This window comes from Primulina eburnea, chromosome 5 (genome assembly GCF_022965805.1).
Source record: "Primulina eburnea isolate SZY01 chromosome 5, ASM2296580v1, whole genome shotgun sequence".
NCBI classification, from domain to species: Eukaryota; Viridiplantae; Streptophyta; class Magnoliopsida; order Lamiales; family Gesneriaceae; genus Primulina; species Primulina eburnea.
The window spans coordinates 5,904,478-5,926,585 of record NC_133105.1 but is presented as its reverse complement, the minus strand read 5'-3'; the positions used below and the strand labels follow the sequence as shown (position 1 = coordinate 5,926,585).

Below are 22,108 nucleotides of genomic sequence, written 5' to 3'. Positions count from 1 at the left end.
GTTGAATATATATACATGATTTATTTAAACACACGTATCATATGATGAGTAGATAATAACACTGCTCATATCTGTACATTTATTAAAAGGGTAAAATGGTGTATGTAGAATCAAGAATCCACGGGTTCAAATATGGCTCTATAGATTGACGGGATATAAAATTAGGCTGGCACAAATTTATATAACTTGTTATGGATGAAATATGCTATTTCATAATTTTAAGTGCTAGAAATAAATAATAATTAGTTAATCAAGATAACATAGTTGATGTTCTGAGCAAGTCAATAAACATTGATAAATTTGAGTGGTATAGATAATAAAATCAAAGAATATATGAATATATATTTGATTCTCAATTAAATCTTCAAGCATGAGAAATATATGCAAAATTAAGAATGTTTGGCGACATTAATGAGTTGTTGGAAGTTGGTCAACATGAAAAGGTAGTGTAAAACAAATGACAGAAACACATTTCAATTCATATGAAACAGAGAGAAATCTATAAATCGAGCTCTCTCATAACATTTTAGATAATCTCATTCTCAAGTTCTTATCTTCATCTCATCGGTATTATTTGAATGTTTTGTTCTATAATACTTGTGATGTATTTGTTATTCTGTATTAAGAAAGTGAGTGTTTTGTTTAAAACACAGTGACATATTTTAACTTATAAAATATCACAGTGGAATCTTTTGATTTTGTCCATGATTTTTATCCTAATAATTTTTAGACAAAAACTTGTGTTAGACGGTCTCATTGGTCGTATTTGTGAGACAGATCTCTTATTTGGATTGTTCATGAAAAAATATTAATTTTTATGCCAAAGTATTACTTTTTATTGTGAATATCGTTAGGGTTAAACCGTCTCACATGAGACCCACTCTAATTTTTAAAAGTCTTCCATGTAAATCTCGTTATTCAATTTTATTATTTATTTTCATAATTATATATCAAAATATCGCACTTCCGGATACCAATAACAAAGAGGACTTCATGATTTTAAGCTTTAAGTGGTTCTAAATTAATATTCCGAAATCTTGAAATAGCTAAAATTTATAATTTTAAAACAATTAAGAAAAATCAATCAATCGTACCTAAGGTATAATTTTAAGAAAAGAAGCGGTCAATTAGAAAAATAAGTATCCAATTATAGAGCATAATTATAATTTTTTCATATACAAAATTCAATAATAGTAGCCACGTTATTTATGTACGATGGGCTGATATGCTACTGTAGGTAACATGTGTATGGTCAAAATTCCTTTGTATTTAATGTGGGGGATAGGGGCTATGTTGACTCTGGGTTCCCCTACCTTACTTTTTGTTTCATTATTATTAGTTTTATAACTTAATTTATAAATAATTAAAGAGACGGTCTCACGAATCTTTATCTGTTAGACGAATCAGTCATATCGATATTCACAAAAAAAAAACAATACTCTTAACATAAAAGATATTATAAACAAACCCATATTATAACATCGTACAAACGAAAAATACAGAATATCATAAATAAGAAGCCTCCGAAGATTCCTTCTCTGCATGGATCAATTTTCTGATCTTCTTAATATAAACTAATTCTTGCAATATTAGTCGTGCTTAGCTTAATTTTCTTGGATTTCCGTGTGAGTGATATGTGGTTGATTCACAATGGTTTAAAACAGCAATATTGCTTCAGCTTTTTCATCCGGGACCGGGGGGAGGTCTTCTTTTCTCCATCTGAACTTGCATTTGTATGGCTAGCGGATGGCGATGAAGAAGAATCAGAGAAATTCGAAGGGCCTTCATCTCGGGTGTCGGATATATGCCTTTTAGCAGTATTTTCTAGTGCTCTTTCTACGGTTAACTGTTCATTTCCTGAAGTACTTCCACCAACAGAGAGTGCAGATCCTAGGAATGCATCAAAAGAAAATGAAGAATAAAGCCTTATCGAGTACGAATACAGACTATAGGGAAGTGACTCGTATTATCACTGATAGATACACCTGAAGAGGGAGGCTGAATTATTACGCGGTCGGATCCCACCGTGTGAGTGAAATGGTATCTAGAACTCGAAGGATTCTCCTTAGTTTTCATGCGATCTTCTTCCTCAAGATCTTGTAGTAAACCCAACGAATCAAAGTAGTCTTCTGACAACTTGCTAGGACAGGTTGAATTCTGTGAACTGGAAGAATTAGATTCAGGATCATCTTGTAGATCATTTAATTCCAAATAATCGCCTCTTGACAAACATTCTAGTTCAGACAAATCTCGTGGAGAAAAATTCGAAGTGATATCCGTCAATGGGAGCAATCCCGCATCACATTCCGGTTTCGCCTACAAAAAATGAAATATTAACAATGAGCCAAGAAACCATCGGTTAAATATTTGATTTAGACCATTACAAGTGTAAAACCAATGTAAAAGGAACACAAGTCAGCGCACCTGGGATTCATTTTTAGAATCTTGTAGTGAGGTACTATTTATGTCTGGTATAATTGATGCAGCCATACTAATTGGCTTTGATCCATCCACAGTTTTGTTGTTCTGAGAGGAGGGCGACTCATTTTCCGAAATTCTTGCCTTATAGAGGAAGACTTTACACAGTGATCTCGACTCCTGCACAATCACTAACCAAATTGACTTGCAGTTCAAAAGAACACAGACAGATATAATAGCTACAGTGGGTACTTTTGGCTTATCTTTATAGAATCGTCCCTTCTGAGTTATCTTGTGCTCGTGCATAAGCCAATCAGTTCGTTGTCCATGAGGGGCTTGGCCTTCGAAATATTCAAGACTCGCTCTCCAACCAAAAATGGATGAGTTCGAATATATCTTACAAGCTTCCCCTTTGTCTTTCCAAAATCCATAAACCGAATCCTTTTTCTCGTTTGCATCAACTAGGTACCAAATTCCTTCTGCAAGAAGCATCGAGCATTTCTTTTTCATTTCGGAAACTGTAAAATGGTAGTAGCTAAGCATGCCCGAGAATATTTACTGTTTTGCCGTATATGCCAGGAATATCACGATTTAACATGAAACTTATAGGTGAAGGTTATAGCTGTGTTCTACTGAATGAAACAACATGTGTTGGTGAGTGATAATTGATGGAAGGACATATTGCATATTGAAGTATAACTAGAAAATCACCTAAGATCCATATCCATGTTAATGAAATACTATCAGATTATCTAGTTCAATGAAGAGCAATAACTTATTTATTCTGTGTAAAAGACCTGTTCGATGTGAGCAGTTTTAAGGAAATAGAAAAGAGAGCTCGAGTCAGAAAAATGCTACTGACTATATCCTTGCTGCCATACAAAAGCTCCAGATATATACGTCTGCCTACTGGTGATTTTATTAAATATGTTCAACAAACTTTGTGAGAACTGAAAACAATAGTTGATGACACACGAGACTTTGGTGAATTACTACTCCAAACAATTCCCCTTACAATATTGTATAAATAAATATTTTATATGAATTGAATATGTGATATTAACTCTGATACATTGAGCTATCGCCCGTTATACTATGAGTTAAAAACTGGTGGCTGTGGCAAGACTCTAAAGTTGAGCTTGGATAGAAAGATTTCATTTGGAGGGAAGGATTTGAAGGATGAATTTGAAATGACATTCATCTTGAGTGTATTTCAAATCCATTGTAATCAACATTACATCTACATAAGCTAAGGAATGGGTGAATTTGAATAATATCAAAGCAGTCAAATGGATTTGAAATTCATAACCTCGAATCCCTGTATCCAAGCACAACCTAACATTTGAAACCATATAGCAATCTGAACTTCACATTTTGATTGTGACGCCATCAAAAGACAGCCACAGAAGATGACCGAGGCAACCACTAGTCAAATATTTAATTGTCACCACCATCATAAAAGTAGTTTGACATGAGAGTTAATAACCACTTCCATAGTATTTCCAATCGGAAACAGTCACAGTAGCGATGGAACATAAACGAGGCATGAGTAAGAATTTTTACAAGCATGGATATTCAATTGATAGAAAGAACAATAGTAAACACACATAATAAAACAAATGGCAGAAACCTTAAAACTCACCTGGTAAATTCGAAGGGTGGTACTGGAAGGGAGTCATATCTGCTAGCACATTAGTTGGGAGAGAGAATCCTCGATTGTATCGATCCAGCCACAAAAAACTTTGCTCATCATTCAAAAGCTGACCAATTTCAGCAGGAGAAGAGGGCCCTACCGGAGGACACATGGTAATCCAATGCAAAGAGAGTGCCACAACACTTGATGCCTTAACTGGGTTCATGAGAAAACAAAGCAAAAAAAATTTGACACAAAAGCTGACTGATCACAAAGAGAAGTTTTAGGTTGTGACAAGAAAAATTAGACAAATCCCATTTGCTAACAGTGGCACAGATATGAGCAAATAGTATGTAGGCCGATATTTGAAGGATGAACTGGTAATGTGGAAATGTTAGTTTTAATAGATCATATTCTACTTAAAATAAACATATAATCGAAGAGTTTTCGGCTTTATTCTACGTTGTGATGCAAGTTGATATATATGTTAAAATCGGATAACGAAAAATGTATAACGATGAAGTTATAATTCTGAACTCCATCAAAGGGACCCACAGTCTCCACTCCCCTTCCCTTCCCCCAGCCAAGTAACTCCCCTTGGCGTATTTTATATAAAGAAGCTAACTCTTTACATAGACGACGACACACACTAGGGCTCAATATGCTTGCTTCACAGGAATTTCCCGAATGTAGGGAGTCATCCCCACTAAAATTGTAAGTTTAGACAAACAATTATCGTTGTTTCGTAGATTTTTCGAGCTTCCTATAAAGCCGACTAATTCTTAGAATCAGAAGTGTTACAAGTTGGCCAAACATGCTTCAGGTTTGTATCTTTCTATGAATGATTAATCAAGTCCCATCTACTCATAAGAAATTTCTACAAGTTTCAATGACAAGATTTTCACCAAGGATTCCACTCCGTGCCCATGTGTTAATTCATAACAGATTCCATCTAAACATAAACAGATTGACCATCAAGACTAGAGAAGACAAAAATCACAGCAGAAAATTCCTCGAAGTTTACTCAAATAAGGTCAAAATATGAGAAAACCTGAAGTACACTACGATCACAAGTTGCAATAATTTCGAGAAACCTCAGCTCAAGTAAACCCAGCTAGAAATTTGAAGACTGCTCACCAAAAACACCAAGATAACTCAGTTGCAAACTCAATCCAAGAAAACAAAGCATCGACTACCAAACCAAAAGGGAAAAAAGAAGACGAAGCAAGATTTACGCAAACAACTCACAAAAGTCCTCAAAGAACAATCAAAACTAATAAAAAATAACCCACAAACCCGAGGGAAAGGGCGAAAACCAAACCTTCTCGTTCACAAGGCAAGGCAGAAACGCGCAGCCCTTCTCTTCGCGTCACTTCGAGGCTAATCAAAGAAATACCACTGGTGTATATGTAAAATATGATTATATCACAATTAACATAATTGCTCTACTTTCTTTCTTTCTTTTTGCCTCCCAAATCATCTTCATTAATATCTACATCTTCACAAAAAACAAATTTTTTAATAATAATATTTACAAACCTTCGTGCTTTGCTATATCAAACAATATTTATAGTAATTTCAATTAATTTGTATATATCTATATTATCAAACATAAAAACACACAGAAAATAAAAGTCGATCTTATTAGCAATCCGCAATCCGGGTCTGGTTGGTGAAAGTGGATAGGACAAGTGTCTTATCATGATTGGCTGAGATAATAATTTTATTTTATAAATCATGATAAATTTTCTTTTCTGGTCAAATAGAAAGACCGCACATTTGACATTTCGTGACTCACTAGAGTAGTTCTCTATCATGAACGGGATTAGACATTGTCGGCAACTGACGATCGATCAAGTCTACGAATCAACAAGAAAGATGATCTTTAACATAAAAATATTGTACTTATGCCTTATCCAAATATGTTGGATTAGTTAGATCTAACATTCGGATAAAATATTATACATGAAATATCGAACCATGAGTTGATATTAGAACGTGCGTGAATCCAATTTAGACGAGTAGATCCTATGATTCAGTGCACATGTCACGGTATGATTCCAAAACAAATCAATGGATGAGAGTCTAAAAACATTAATCGAGTCAATACAATTTTCACTTTCAAATCATTTTGACATGAGATATGGTCATTATCCAAATAAGTAACTATATTAATTATTGAAATTGGAATAAAGACAAATATATTCATTCAAAGATGACACACATTCACATTCGACAAGATTTTAATTTTTAACAAGTCATCAAATTCTTTTATTCAATAAACATCTTATACACTACAAAAAAATATGTGTTAGCGACAGTTTTGAATTTGCGACAGTATAAACAAAAACCGTCGCAAAGTAAAAATTTACGACAATTTTGTTAAAATCGTCGTCAATTTTAGAAACGGTTTATAAAACATCGCTGATTAGCGACAATTTTGATAACGACAATTTAAGCAAAAATGTCGACGGTGAAAGAGAACCGTCGAGACTTGTCGTTAATTAACGACGATTTTTCTTAAATCGTCGCTTCATCATCGCTAATTAGCGACAATTCTTAAAATCGTCGCTAAAATTAGCGACCATTTTTTTATAAAACCGTCGCTAATATATAAGTTATAACACACACCAAACTAAGTTTTAAAAACAAAATTATAAAGAATGTTAAAAATATAATTCATGTACAATAGTGTGATGAAGTTGATAACTTCATCTTATTTTCTTTAGTGGTGATATGAAGTTGCAAAGATGATGTTAAAACATATATTTTTTATTTCATTAAATAACTTTGTATTTTAAAAACAAAATAATTAAAACAAATTACAATTGCATATAGTAAAATTTAAAACACAACTAAAAATTATACATGATAAAAAAACACATAGTTGAAAATTACACCTGACTAAAAAGTATATGGATTTTAGTATGCATGCAATATAAATTTGAAATATTTTAAAATCAATTCTTTTTTTTTTTTATACATTTTTATAGCAGCTGATCTCAATCAGAAAAATCTGAATGTCCAAAATTTTCCCAAAAATAAAAAATGAGACGAACGTTTCACCGCATGGGGCCCACCAGCTTCCTCACACTTTGGAGTCCGTGGCGAGGATATAAGAGAGAGAAGATTGGTTTTGTAACTTTCCTGTGAAATATTATATAGTGATGTAACTCGAGCGAAAATAACGAGTTGGGTCAGGTACTTCGTCGGATTTGTTATCAAAATGTTGAAGGAAATATGAGTTGGACGTATGAGCTGAACTTCTCTGATGTGACCGGCCCTCAACAGCTCTCCCACTTACTTTTCAATGACTTTAATTTTTCAGGCCGAAGTGTTTTTTCTTCTGTTTTATAGGCCGGGATCTCAGGAGAATATTTAACTTGTGCTCAGCCACTTGGGGTGAGATCCCGGCTATCAAAATGTTGAAGGAAATATGAGTTGGATGTATGAACTGAACTTCTCTGATGTGACCGGCCCTCGACAGCTCTCCCACTTGCTCTTCAATGACTTTAATTTTTCAGGGCCGAAGTGCCTCTTCTTCTGTTTCACAGGCCGGGATCTCGGGAGAATATTTAACTTGTGCTCAGCCACTTGGGGTGAGATCCCGGCTAGTTCTTGTTGAGACCAGGCGAAAACACTAATGTTAGTTTTTAAACAGTTTAACATATAGCTATGCAACTTCGTATTCTATTATCATCTATGTTTTTTATAATCGAATTGATGATCGAAATATTTGACATTTTAAAACAATCCAATCGATTGTTTTGATCGGAAACTTTTATATCATATAAAATAGTAATATAATTATAATATAATAAATGTATGTAAATAATTTTCAAAAATATATTTATTAAATTATAAAATCTTTAAACAATATAGATATAATCAAATATAAGTATATACATATATATTTTTAAAAATAAATTAAAATAAGACTAACACTAATAAAAAAATATTTTAATAAAATTCAAAATCTAAATAATCATATATATATTTAAAATAAAATATAAAATTAAATTTTAAATACAACAAATAATCAAATTCTAAACGAAAAAGTTTTTTTTTAAAAAAAAAAATTGAACCAATCAAAATGATTTTTCACCAGGTTACGACCTATCCAATCGGTTCTTGGATCGGTTTGTATCGTTCTAATCGATTTGATTGTACAAACGATTATCAGACTATGTCCAGACTGAACTCGTGATTAATTTTGGTCAAACGGGTCAGCCTGACTTTTAAAACACTTATTAATAAAAGGCAAAAACTTGTGTAAGACGACCTCACAGATCATATTTTGTGAAACGAATATTTTATTTAGGTTATCAATGAAAAAATATTATTTTTTATTGTGAATGTCGGTAAGATTGACCCGTCTCACAAAAGACTTACTCTTAGTACAATATAACATATTTTAAAATTTATAACCACGAAAAATATTATAGAACATCAATCACACAAAATGTTATATTATCTGCTCACCAGTTGTATATATATATTTTCTTAAAACATAATCGAGCACAACTTTGTTTTCTAATGATTTTCCAAAAAATTAAGTGAATATACTAAAGAAAAGCAGAAAACATAACCACAAAAGCCCATAAGCTTTTCTATGAAAAAGGCACTAAAAACTCCCAAGAAGTTGTCACAACAAACCCCAAATTCCCATCTCTAGTTCTGCCTATAAGCAATGTAATTGGCCAAAGCCACAAGTGGTGCCGCCTTATAAGGATCAAAACCAACCAGCTGCTCCATAGCCTCCTCATTCAACTTCTGAGCAAACTCCCTAGCCTTTTCCAATCCAAGTAACTTCGGATACGTCGTTTTATCCGCCACCAAATCTTTACCAGCAGTTTTCCCCAGTTCAGCTGATGATTTTGTAACATCTAATATATCATCCACCACCTGAAACAGAAGCCCTATCTTCCTAGAAAACGTCCTTAATTTCTCAACTTCGAAGTCACTCCCTCCGCCCAATATCGCCCCCAAGACCACCGAAGCCTCGAGTAATGCAGCAGTTTTATGTAGGTGTATGAACTCTAAAGTATCCAATCCTACATTTGTATTCCCTGTGCAGCTCAAATCCACAACCTGCCCAGCCACCAGACCCTCCGACCCAATCGCCTTCGCCAATTCCCCAATCGCCGCCAAAACCCTGTCCGGGGACACCCCGGTGGAGCCAGTGGCGAGAAATTCAAATGCAAAGGCTAGCAAAGAATCGCCTGCAAATGGGAATTTAAAACCAAGATTTTAGACTGACTAAAAAGTCAACTAAGACTGTTGTAGCAGTTTCATTCAAAAAATTAATCCAAATGTCTTCCAAATCTTACCGGCCAAAACCGCCACATCCTCGCCGAACACTTTGTGATTAGTGGGCTTTCCACGGCGGAGGTCGTCATTGTCCATACACGGCAAATCATCATGCATAAGGGACATAGTGTGAATCATCTCCACCGCGCAGGCAGCGGGCACAGCGGCGGACTGCTGGCCACCGACCACCTCACAGGCGGCGATGCACAAGATGGGGCGGACCCTTTTTCCACCGGCTAACAAAGAGTACCTCATCGACTCGTGAATCATCACCGGATTCTTCACCGAAACCGCCTCGTCTAAAGCTTTGTTCACAAATGTGGCTTTCTCTAAAACGTAAGCTTTGAAATCGAAAGGGGATTCCTCATCCGAGGTCAAGACTTTTGCTTCCTGTTCCGTAACAATGGCGGACACGCTTAAAGAAGATACGAACTTCCTCGATTTGGAAAAATCGGGCTTGCAAACGATTCTGGGATAGTAAACGAAGCCAATCAAGGATCCAAACGACAATGATTGCTTCAAAATCGAGCAAGACTGAACCCATGGATCCACAAGATTTAAAGATCTCATTTTTTCTTGATTTCCGCCTCAAAAATCACAGCTCTTGTTTTCTGGGATGGAAGAGTTTGTACGTTTTTCGAACTAGTGTAGCTTAATTTGATTTAAATGGCTGTAAATAGGACACGTGAAAAGGGTAATGAGAGACAACATTGGAAAAGCTGATGCTTTAAGTGGGAAAGAGATAGGGTTGTGGATGAGGAGTGGGATTGCAGTTAAAACTGCAAGATGACACAAATGGTGGAGGCTTCATTTTTGGTTTAGGTTGGGTGTGGTTTGCTCCACTAGACTGCCTAATCAAGTCACCAAATTATTTAAATATTTTATAAACACATTTTAAGGTGCATTTTTATTCCCTTAAAATAATATTATTATGTATCACTCATACTTTTATATAAATATATATATACTTATATATATATTTATATATATAATTTAGAGATGGTATTGCAGTGGAGAGAATTTTTTAGATTAATAAGCTTTTTAAAAAAATATATTTTAGGGTTAATTATTGACATTAAAGACAAAAAGTTTAAGTATGAGCATCATTAAATTAATTAGGATCTTAAAAAAACAAGTTGTTTTGGTATAGTTATTGACAATTGAAAGACAATGGAAATGGGACGGTGAGCCGGTGAGGTCTAAATCGAATATTTAAGGTTGATGTTATGAGATTTGTTGGTCTCATATCGAGTCCTGGACTCCTGTTGATTACCAATAGTTCTTTTAGTTTTTCGTTAGTAATGCGGACAGTTATATTATATCTAATATTTATAAATTTCATATACTTTGTTTATGGAATGTATATTTATTGTATATACCAGCAAAATATGTTCATTGTCACGGATGGAGGTGGAAAAAATTGGTTTGGAAGTCGAAAATTGATTATAAAAACTATACTTAGTTATTAACACAAAAAATAAGATTGGTGATATCAAAGTAATAAGAACAACGAGGAATGATCTCAAAGTTTTTAATATTTTATCATGAATGATTCATAACAGTTAAAATTTCAAGCTTCAACAAATAAAAAAATATAAAATATGACCATTATAATTCGATTAATGATGTTAAAGATATATTTACAATAAAAGAGTGACAAAAATTTAACTTGTTGATTGCGGAATAATTTGTAAATATTTTTAAATAAAAAACCTCAATAATAGGTGAAGTGATTAATATACATCAAAGAAAAATCAATTGCGAGTTTTATCGTCGTTAAAAACAAAGTCATCTACTCCCTTAATTTTTTTTTGTTTTTTTTTTTTTCGTTTTTTTAAGTAGAAGAGAGTTTCAAACCAGACACAGCCATCTTTCTGGACACATTAAAGTAGATTTTTATTGCTTAATATAATTTTGACATTAAAAAACAATATTTTTTACTCAAACTATCACATATTACACAATATTTATTCAAAATATAACTAGCAAAAAATGATATTTTTGTAGTAAAAAATAATATTTTTGTTTTCATATATATATATATATTTATTTATTTATTTATAAATCTAGTAATTATAATTAAGGTACTGATATATGTTTACCCACAGTTATAGGAAATTATAGAAATTTGTTTTTATTATTCATATCAATATGGAGACATCTATTTGATTTTATTTTGGGAATTTCGGAAAATATTTCCGACTAATAAACAGCGACGTTTGGTTTTTATTTTGGAAAATAAAATCGTTGAAGAAGAATATATCAGATGGCATAGGAAATTATATGAGAAAATAAATCTGAAATACTATATTATACGTCACAATACAATGTGGAACCAAATTATTTTTGAGAAAATACGAAAAAGTAAATACTAAACTAAACAAAACTAAAATAGAGAAAAATGAAAACAAACAACGATCTTGTTTTGTGAAAGAAAATTCCAAAGCCAGAAATAGAAAACTTAATCCATAGACACGCCTTTGTGGCCCAACGCGGCAACAAAAAAATACAGCGGAAAGAGTTCAACTGAAGATAATAAATTGCCTAACAATTTCCATTTTCATGTTTTAAGGAATTATTTTGAATTTCGAGAATATTTATTGGGCTTCTCATGTATGATGTATGCAAGTAATAATCGTCAAGTAGACGATCTTAGGAGTAATATTTTGTGAGACAGATTTTTTTTTTGGGTCATCCACGAAAATATATTACTTTTTATGCTAAGAATATTAATTTTTGTTGTGAAAATCGACAGGGTTGACCTATCTCACAGATAAAAATTCGTGAGAGTCTGAGACTGTCTAACAAAAACATATTCTAATAATAATAATTATTTATAGGACAATGTTCCACTTATCATAATTAAATACTAAAAATAACAGGTACCATACAAATTTTATAGGTCAAGAAGGGTTTTAATATGTTTTTGGTAATATTTCAATATACAAATTATAGTAATTTGTTTTTCAAATAAAGCGCACAAGTCTAATGTTATGTGAGCTTTTTAATTTTCCTTCCGTGTCCGAAGACATGCACATTAATAAATACAAGAACACTTCATACACAGATTCTTCCATACTCTGGGAAGAAGCTTATTCCTCGTGAGTACTCTACATCCTGCAACGCAATATACGCTAATATTAGCTATAGCCCAGCTTTATCTATCTATATCTATTTATATAAATAATTATTCAGGGAGTGTGAGAGAGAAGAAAAGAAAAATGATGTGGGAAGCTGGAGGATCGATATCTTCATCAGCAGCAGCTGGAAATGCCGACGGAGGCGGAGGAGGAGGGGACGGGTCGGGCAGGAGGAAGCCTTCTTGGAGAGAAAGGGAGAACAACAGGCGGAGAGAGAGGAGGAGGAGGGCAATTGCAGGCCAAGATTTATGCAGGGTTAAGGGCACAGGGGAACTACGATTTGCCTAAGCACTGCGACAATAATGAAGTATTGAAAGCGCTTTGTGCCGAGGCTGGTTGGATCGTTGAGCCAGATGGCTCTACTTATCGAAAGGTTAACTTTTACCTACATTTTTCTTGCAGTTTTTTCATAGTTTCTTTCGTATTTTCCTTTTTGCATCTGGGTTTTTTTCCACTCTCTTTCCATTTGTGACTGGATCTTCCTCACTGATGGGGTTTTAAGGTCGAGTTGTGGGTTTCGTTGGATCTGTATAGGCCTGTAAGTTTCAATTTTGATCAAGATTGCTGTTTTCTGTTTTAGAGTTTGTTGACTTCTTTATGTTGCGATTGTTACTTGGGAAGGGCAGTGCACATTTTAGGATTTGATCTAGTTGTTTAATAATTTGTGCTCTGTTAGATTGAAACACAACACATAAATTAGCTGAATCATGATCTGAAGCTCTGATGGCCGCTGCATTGACATTTATTTCTGTAAAATTTTTGCTCTGTTTAAGGTTTATTTGATGCAGAGGGAACTGATTATGTGTTGTGGTGGCAAAACTAAGAAAATGAGTCTGAAAGTGGAATTGGCTCCACACTGATTAAGAAATGCGCAGTTAATTTCTTGAAGCAGCTTCGAGTACTAATTATGCTTTATTTGTCAGTGCAACTTTTCATCTGATCTTATGTATCAATCAACATGCAGGGATGCAAGCCATGTCCAATGGAAATAGGAGGCATTTCAGCCAACATTACCCCAAGTTCGTCCAGGAATCCTAGCCCACCATCTTCATATTTTGCGAGCCCTATTCCTTCGTATCAACCAAGTCCATCTTCCTCTCTGTGCCCAAGCCCTACTCGTCAAACCGCTGTTGCCCCATTTCACCCATTCGCTTTCCTTCTTAACTCACTCCCTATGTCTCTGCCTCCTGTCCGGATATCAAACAGTGCCCCTGTTACTCCACCTTTATCATCCCCCACACGAATCCCACAAAACACTTTCAATTTAGAGACTCATGCCAAGGAATCCATGTCTGCCTTTAATATCCCTTGTTTTGCAGCTTCAGCCCCAACTAGTCCAACTCGTACCCAGCGTTTCAAACCAGAGTGTGCTATACCCGAGTGTGACGAATCTGACACATCCACTGTTGATTCGGGGCAATTGATGAACTTTCAAGCCTATGCAAATGCAACCAACTTGGTTCCAACATCTCCAACTTTTAATCTGGTGAAACCTCTTGCTCAACGTCTTCCGTCCAAGGGTGCTACCTCAAATGAGGGGAAGTGTCCTGAATTCGACTTTGAGAATATGGCTGTTAAGCCATGGGAAGGGGAGAGAATTCACGAGGTGGGGATGGATGATCTTGAGCTCACACTAGGCAATGGGAATACTCGAACTTGAGTCATGACCTCGCCTTAAACGCAAGCCATCTTTCACACACAGTTGTGGTGAAAAGACTCTGAGTTGTAGATGATATTAGTAAACCGTAGTGTAAGATTGAAAAGCTCGAGTCAATTCCTAGTTTTAAGTTGGATTTGTTTTTTAGCTTTTTCCTGCTTACCTTCTTATGTGCTTCTTCAGTTTCTGGTAATTATTTCTTTAGGAGCTAGCATCACATGTAGATACATATATTGTATTATTTTTTTATGTCATTTACTGTAGACTATACAGTCTCAATCATCGATGAATTTACATTTTAGCTATTTTTTACTAACCGATAAACTAATAATTTATAATTTTGAAGAGTATGTTTTTACTTTATTGAACATAAATTTAGTTATATGAAAAGTTATTGTGTTTCACCAATTCTCATATAATTTTCTTTGAATTTTTTTCATATATATGTATAAAAATAAATAATTTATATTCAATGCTTTGAATGAATAAATAATAGTTTTGTATTGACTAATCAAATAAAATTCATTATATAAACAAAAATAACAATATAATTAGATGTCATGAAATAATAAACAAAAATAGAATGTTATTTTTTACTAAATATTATGTTTCTAATTTTAGAAAATTGTTAATTTATAGTACTGATGAAACCATAGTTTCATACAATGGTTTTTAGAAAAATTATTATCTTATTAATTTATTTGAAATTATTAATTTAGCACATTGAGCCAAGTCATGACAAAAAAATATATTATTATTTTAAAGATTTTATCAATTTATAAAGGTTTAAGTGCATATATGATTTTTCATTTAAGCAAATGAGTTCATATGAGTTATTTTTTTCCCATATAAATAATGTCGAGTTGAATAAAAAAATAAATAAATTGTAACAAACTTAAATAATAATTATAAACATAGATCCTAACTCATTATGATATCACATTGTACTAAGGATACATATAAAATCAGTTCCTTACTCATCAATTTATTAAATTTATTAGGGAGTATTTGCACAGCTTCTAATTTTAAAGAACTGATTAAATTTATTGATTAATATTAAGTTATTTTTTTTATTTACCAAAATCGTTTTTATAGGAGCACGTTCAGAATCCGAGTAAATTAATTTAGCTAATCGGATAAAAGACATGACAGATTAATATCTGTGGTTCGAGTTGAATGAGTTCATTAGTTCTGTAGGGATGCAACCAAAGTCCCACATTGAAAGATCTAGATAAAGATCATGGGTTAATAAAGATGAATGATATCTCTATTGGTATGAGGCCTTTTGGGTGGTTCCAAAAGCAAAACCATGAGGGTTAAAACCCAAAGTGGACAATATCATACCAGTGTGGAGATATCCGGATTCCGTTGCTCCTAACAAGTGGTATCAGAGTCATGGTCTAGATCGAGCCGTGTGGGTAGAATCCTCGATACCTAAACGAAGGAGGTGAGGGCTCCCGGTAAAAATCCTTGATTAAACTTTCGGGGTGGTTTATGCTCCAGTATTCATGTAAGGCGTGCGCTCCAACGCAGTGAAGTGGAGTAACCTCGATTGGAGGACGGACAAGGCTTGAGGGGAGGCTCGGACTATGAGAATAATAATGGAACTTCGTTTGAGGGGAGGATTGTTGGGATGCAACCAAAGTCCCACATTGGAAGATCTAGAGAAAGATCATGGGTTAATAAAGATGAAATGATATCAATATTGGTATGAGGCCTTTTGGGTGGTTCCAAAAGCAAAATCATAAGGGTTAAAACCCATAATAGACAATATCATATCAGTGTGGAGATATCCGGATTTCATTGGTCTTAACAAGTTCTCTTCAAATTTTTAAATGTTTAGGTTTTATAAGCTAAGTTGAATGCAACATTAAATTTTTCCTAAACGGTGTTACCACCTATTGGTATCATTGGATTCCAATTTTCCTAAAACATCCATTAATGCCAATTAAATTACCTGCAGGTTAGAAACAGATCTGCAGAGAAAGCTTCTTTGTGCACATTTTCCGAGTTACTCAACTCTATCGGTGATGTCACAACTTCTACGCAAGTGAGTTTGCCATAGAACTTCATCTCTTCTTAGAACTAGCTAGCTAGTTGCCACAGAATTAATTATCTAAACTTAATTATTTGCAAGTCTATAGTCATCCAAAAACAGGGAAAATTATGATATCTGAGTTTCTAGCGTTTTTGAGATAAAGATCACTAAGATTATATTAAGACAATAAAACAGCAGTTATGTACTCTAATAACAACATGGGCTCGATGAATTCAAAACATATTGACATCAAGTTCTTAGTTGTAAAAAAAAATTCAGAGTGACAAGTTATCTATTAAGTATATCGGTACGTACTCCATTGTTGAGTATAACAAACTACCACTCCAATAATTTCATGAGCATATTGCTTGTATGAGTGTTATGTACATTGAGAATATTGAGTTTTAGTTGGAATTTGTTATTTAAATACTTTTCACCTGCAGATATTTTCAGTTACAATTTTGTAAATTTATGTTTTGAAGAAATAAATTTCGATTTATTCACTTTGATTATAGTCAAAGTTCGATCTCAACAAGGTTTAAGGAGGATCAGTTGGAAATATACATTTAATGAGAACATTGCATAAAATTTTCATGCTACACATCTACTTCACAATCCATGTACATGTTGTGTCATCATATGTGACCATTGATGGGTCGAGTTAACTTGCGTGTAGCGAAGACTACTTTAATTCTATATTGACTAGTATTTCAGCCGTGCGATGCACAGAGTGTTATTTTATATAATTAATGATTAAAATTAGTAGTATTAGTTTTTGAATAATGATTTAAAATTATTTATTTAATATAATGAATATATTTAAATTTTAAATATTATTATAAAAAATTATTATATCAAAATATTAATGTCATTTGAAATAACACTCAAATGATGATAACAATATTTTGTCGTCAAATTGACTTATTATCTTGGTTAAGTGGAACTGCTATAAATAAAAAGAAAATAAAAATATTTAAAAAAATATATTATTTTGTTTATCAAAATTTTAAAAAATAAATAAACATTTTTAAAAAAAATTCACATTTTTTGTCATTTATTATACGAATAAATTTTGATTACAAAATTAATTATTTTTTGGACATGTTAAAAATATTTATATTAAATTTCTATTAAAATACATATTTTAAAATTCTATACATAACAATAATAACAACAATTTACTGACATTCTTTCAAAAAAATTGAAAAAACATAATATTATATAATATCTTTTATATTTTATTTAGTATGATAGAAAATAGTAAAATAAATTCTATAAAAGAAACAAACAATTTAAAACCATAATCGAAATTAAATAGAATGATATAATCAATACAGATACTTAAATGTAATTTATAATTTCAAAAAATATCAAATTTAAATTTGAATTTTAAAAAATAATTTGAAAAAAATTCACATTTAACTACGTATTTATTTCCTATTTGTTTCAAATATTAATGTGGTATGTGAATACATTAATAATGGTATTTTTTATAACTACTATTTTTGAGAAAAAAACTTTCCAGATATGAAAAAAACCTTTTTTTTTATATATACGTGTGTACGCGTGTAAACCATATAAAATAAAGAAAATATAAATATTACCCAATCAAAAAATAAAATACATGAAAAAAATAGTAAAATTATGATAATGAAAAATATATTTTAAATTTGAATTTCTGTAGTTTCCATATGCTGGTAGATCGTATCAACGAACTAATCAGAGTTTAAGCGTTAAATGTATTTTTGAATGATTTAAAAATATTTTATGTTTTCAATTGAGTTCAGGTTCAATTTGAAAAAAGAACATAAAAACACATAATTGAAGTTTATATTTTCAAATTTCTTCAATTCACATTTGAATACATTTGAATTCAAGATATTTAGATTTAAATTTGAAACTAAAATTGAAATTTATATTTTCAATAAATTCAATTTGAACGGAAATTTGAAAAAGAATTTGAAAATGTTTTACGACAATTTTATTAATTTTCATACTTTAATCAACTACATATTAATTAACAATTATCAAATATTTCAAATTATGTTATTCAATAAGATAGAAATTTGAAAAAGAAACTTTGAAAAGAGAACTCATTAATATTATGAAATTGTATATATCATTAAATATATTAAGAATAATTTTTCTTTTTTATTTCCTTATTCAGTAATAATTTTGGCGGGAAGTTTACTAAATATAGCAACAAATCTGCTTTTATATATATATATATATATATATATATATATATATATATATATATTAATATAGATATATATATAATATATTATAATATATATGGCGGGAAGTTACTAAATATAGCAACAATCTGCTTTTATATATATATATATATATATATATATATATATTATATATATATAATATATATATATATATATTTCAAATTCTTTTTTCAATTTCCATTAAAATTGAATTTTATTGAAAATATAAATTCAATTTTAGTTTCAAATTTATATATATATATATATATATATATATATATATTTCAAATTCTTTTCCAATTTCCATTAAATTGAATTTATTGAAAAATATAAATTTCAATTTTAGTTTTCAAAATTTAAATCTAATATCTTGAATTCAAATGTGTATATATATATAGATGTGATTGATAGACCGATTTGGTTATATATACATTTCGGTAATGGCAATGTTTCGAGCTCACAAAGTTATTTTCACAAAACATAATCATAATATTACATATATAGCTCAAGGGATAGATTTTTGGGTCAATTTTATTTGTATACGCTTATATGTTAATAATTATGTGATGTTTGTTATACGTTAAAGTGAAGCCTAAAATTTAAAGTGATCGATTAAGTTTTTACTTAATGAGCTTTATTGTATATGATAAGTTATGTGTCTTAAATGTGTAGAGACAAAAAATTAATTTATATTTTCATGATAATCTAAAACAGAAACATTAGAAGTTAGCACGTTTCTTATTATCAACTCTCATTATGTAAATTAATTTTGAAGAGAAAACTAAATGATTTTCTCAAGAAAGAACCCACTGATATGGAATATCAAGATTGATTCTAAAAAAATTAAAGATAATGACTTTAAGTTCATTTTCGTTTTAGATTTCGGTTGAATTCTTAACCGATAAATATCAACTATATCGGGCGAATATGTATGGGTCGGGGATGGATAGCAATGGAGCATCCGGAGCAGGCAAAGCGTAATAAATCCTTGAAAATGATAGAGGTATACCTAGAATAGAATATGGCATCCACTATTAACATATTGTCCACTTGATCTTCAATAGTTCAATTCTTCACGATCACACATGCAGCAAGTAATCGTGATATTATACAGTGTTGTAAATTGTGCCCATACATATCAAAAAAGTGCTCGTCGGTCAGCTTAGACGATCTTAATGTGATAGAACTCCGGCTATAGCTTTCGCTGCACCAATCGAGTTGATGGAGAATAACGAAGATTTTGGCAGTGGGAGTCTTCCGATATTTCTATTTTCTATAGTCAATAAGATTCTAGACATGTTGAATGATGGAAATTAATGGTAGAAAAGGAGGAGAAAAAAAAAGAGAACGAATAAGAATAATCCATTTTTATTTTAACTTTAGATCAATTAATGGACAAGCTCATTAATTTATAAATTAATCTAATTCCAAATAACTAAAAATATTTAACATATTTCCTGTTCTTTAACATTAATAAAAGATTTAATTACTTCTTATCATGAATCCGATTAATCATCGCTTAGACGATCTAGATGCTAAACACTGGTCTATCGTTTTATTAACATCTTTTAGAACTTTATATTGTAATAACAATATTCTGTTTATTTTATTTTATCTCTTACAATTTCAATTTAAAAAATTATAATTTTTATTTTAAAATGTAGTTAAAAAACAATTTCATCCTTAATTTTTTTTAAAGAACGATAAGCTCGTATTAATAAATACTGATGATATTTAAGAATAGCACGAAATCTTCCAGTCTTATAGATCACGTAATCTCAAGGCAGCGGAGTTATAAATTGCAAACAGTGGAGAGACCTCCACATTACTCCATGAAAAGTGAAATAACTTCAAAACCACAGAGTACGGCGGAGCACAACCGGAGAAATGAAACCTCACGTGTCATTCCTCCCCAGTCCCGGCATGGGACACATCATTCCACTCTTCCAGCTCGCAAAATGCCTCGTTTTCAATCATGGTTTCCAAGTCAGCTTCTTTGTGATCACCACACAGTCCTCCGCTGCGCAGGATCAATTCACACGCTCCGCCGCGGAACTCTCACCGGATCTCAGGATCATCAGCCTCCCAGAAGCCGACGTTTCCGGTATTATTTTTGAAAACATGAGGATCCTCACCCAAATATGCGTTATCACTAGGGAATCCATCAAACCACTTAAACCCATGTTAATCGAGCTCAATCCCGCCCCGGTGGCTTTGATAATCGACATTTTTACCACCGACGCCATTGAAATTTGTGAAGAGCTCTCGATTCCCGTTTACTCATTTTTCACTGCCTCAACCCCTCTGCTAGCCCTTTCACTCTATCTCCCGACGCTAGACTTCGAAGTGGAGGGCGAATTTGTCGATCTTCCGGCTCCTATTGAAATCCCCGGCTGTAAACCCATGCGCACGGAGGACCTTCTAGATCAACTCAAGGATAGAAAGAATGACGAGTACAAGTGGTACTTGCTCCATGTAAGCCGGTTGCAATATGCCGCCGGGATCTTGGTGAATACATGGGAGAATCTTGATGTTCAGCGTATCGCAGCGCTGAAACAAAATTCTTTCTTCAGAAGCATACCCACTCCACCCATTTTCCCAATCGGTCCGTTGATAAAAGAGGAGGAAACTTTAAATGAAAAAGACGCCGAAATTCTTGCATGGCTGGATAATCAGCCCTGTGAATCTGTATTGCTCGTGGCTTTTGGAAGTGGAGGAACTTTGTCGAGCAAACAGCTGATTGAACTAGCCTGGGGTTTGGAAATGAGCAAACATAAGTTCATCCTCGTGGTGCGTAAGCCAAACGATGCCAACGCCTCCGGTACATATTTCACAGTCGGAAGCGACGAAGATGACCCTTCGGCGTACTTGCCGGACGGGTTTCTCGAGAAGACCAGTGGGGTCGGAGTTGTCGTCCCTTCATGGGTTCCGCAGCTCGCTGTTCTCCGCCACCGGTCAACCGGAGCATTTTTGTCTCATTGTGGTTGGAATTCTGCCTTGGAGAGCTTAGTTCAAGGCGTTCCGATGATTGCATGGCCCATGTATGCGGAGCAGAGAATGAACTCCACCATGCTGGTTGGGGAAGTAGGGGTGGCGGTGAAGGCTGCGGCGGAGATAGGGGAGGTGGTCGTGGGTAGAAAGGAGATTGAGACTGCCGTTAGGGAAGTAATGGAGGGGGAAAAGGGGAAGATGTTGAGGAGCAGAGCGACGGAGCTGAAACGAAGCGCAAACGAGGCGTTGGAAGGCGGGGGCTCCTCGTTTCTTTCACTTTCTCTACTTGTCGATATTTGGAAATCTTCTTTTAAAAAATAAATAAATTATTGATGTATTCCAAATTCTTAATTTTCAATGTATTTTGAGTGTTTCGATAATTTGAATAAAGGTGTATTTGGATGATTAATAATCAGTTGAAATTAATAATTTTAAATATATTAATTATTATTATTATGAAAGATATATTTTTATCTGAATTTTGTGTTTTGGAGATAATGGGGATGGAGATCACCTATCTGAGCCCAAGACTTGATGGGTTTCGGAGTGTCACACTTCGCTACTAAACATGATGCATTTTTAAGTTGTGTACTCGTGCCTTGAAGAAGTTTAAGTGTGTAATATTTTCCCTAACTATTTGACAGATAATATATATACATATATATATAGTTTTCATGTTAGATGGTTTTACTGATATGTCGA

General features: G+C 32.8%; 3 protein-coding genes and 1 pseudogene across 4 annotated transcripts; 2 read left to right on the top strand and 2 right to left on the bottom strand.

Moving 5' to 3' along the window:
* Positions 1–1,488: 1,488 nt before the first annotated feature.
* Positions 1,489–5,546, bottom strand: LOC140832694 (uncharacterized). 2 transcript variants are annotated; one of them, XM_073196838.1, is made up of 6 exons: positions 5,373–5,543; positions 4,061–4,267; positions 2,671–2,897; positions 2,425–2,598; positions 1,986–2,316; positions 1,489–1,890 (listed from the first exon to the last, which is right to left on the bottom strand). In XM_073196838.1, the coding sequence occupies exons 2-6, from the start codon at positions 4,221–4,223 to the stop codon at positions 1,646–1,648; spliced, it is 1,140 nt and encodes a 379-aa protein (XP_073052939.1). In that variant the 5' UTR covers positions 4,224–4,267; positions 5,373–5,543; the 3' UTR covers positions 1,489–1,645. The 2 variants fall into 2 exon arrangements, with proteins under 2 accessions (XP_073052939.1, XP_073052938.1); XM_073196837.1 differs by having other exon boundaries at positions 2,425–2,897; positions 5,373–5,546.
* Positions 5,547–8,652: 3,106 nt separating this feature from the next.
* Positions 8,653–10,122, bottom strand: LOC140832692 (geranylgeranyl pyrophosphate synthase, chloroplastic-like). The gene is made up of 2 exons (XM_073196836.1): positions 9,382–10,122; positions 8,653–9,273 (listed from the first exon to the last, which is right to left on the bottom strand). The coding sequence occupies exons 1-2, from the start codon at positions 9,929–9,931 to the stop codon at positions 8,723–8,725; spliced, it is 1,101 nt and encodes a 366-aa protein (XP_073052937.1). The 5' UTR covers positions 9,932–10,122; the 3' UTR covers positions 8,653–8,722.
* Positions 10,123–12,392: 2,270 nt separating this feature from the next.
* Positions 12,393–14,465, top strand: LOC140832693 (protein BRASSINAZOLE-RESISTANT 1-like; annotated as a pseudogene).
* Positions 14,466–20,231: 5,766 nt separating this feature from the next.
* Positions 20,232–21,810, top strand: LOC140832690 (anthocyanidin 3-O-glucosyltransferase 5-like). Its single transcript, XM_073196833.1, has one exon. It carries the CDS (start codon positions 20,303–20,305, stop codon positions 21,725–21,727), a length of 1,425 nt encoding a protein of 474 aa, XP_073052934.1. The 5' UTR covers positions 20,232–20,302; the 3' UTR covers positions 21,728–21,810.
* The last annotated feature ends 298 nt before the right edge of the window (positions 21,811–22,108 follow it).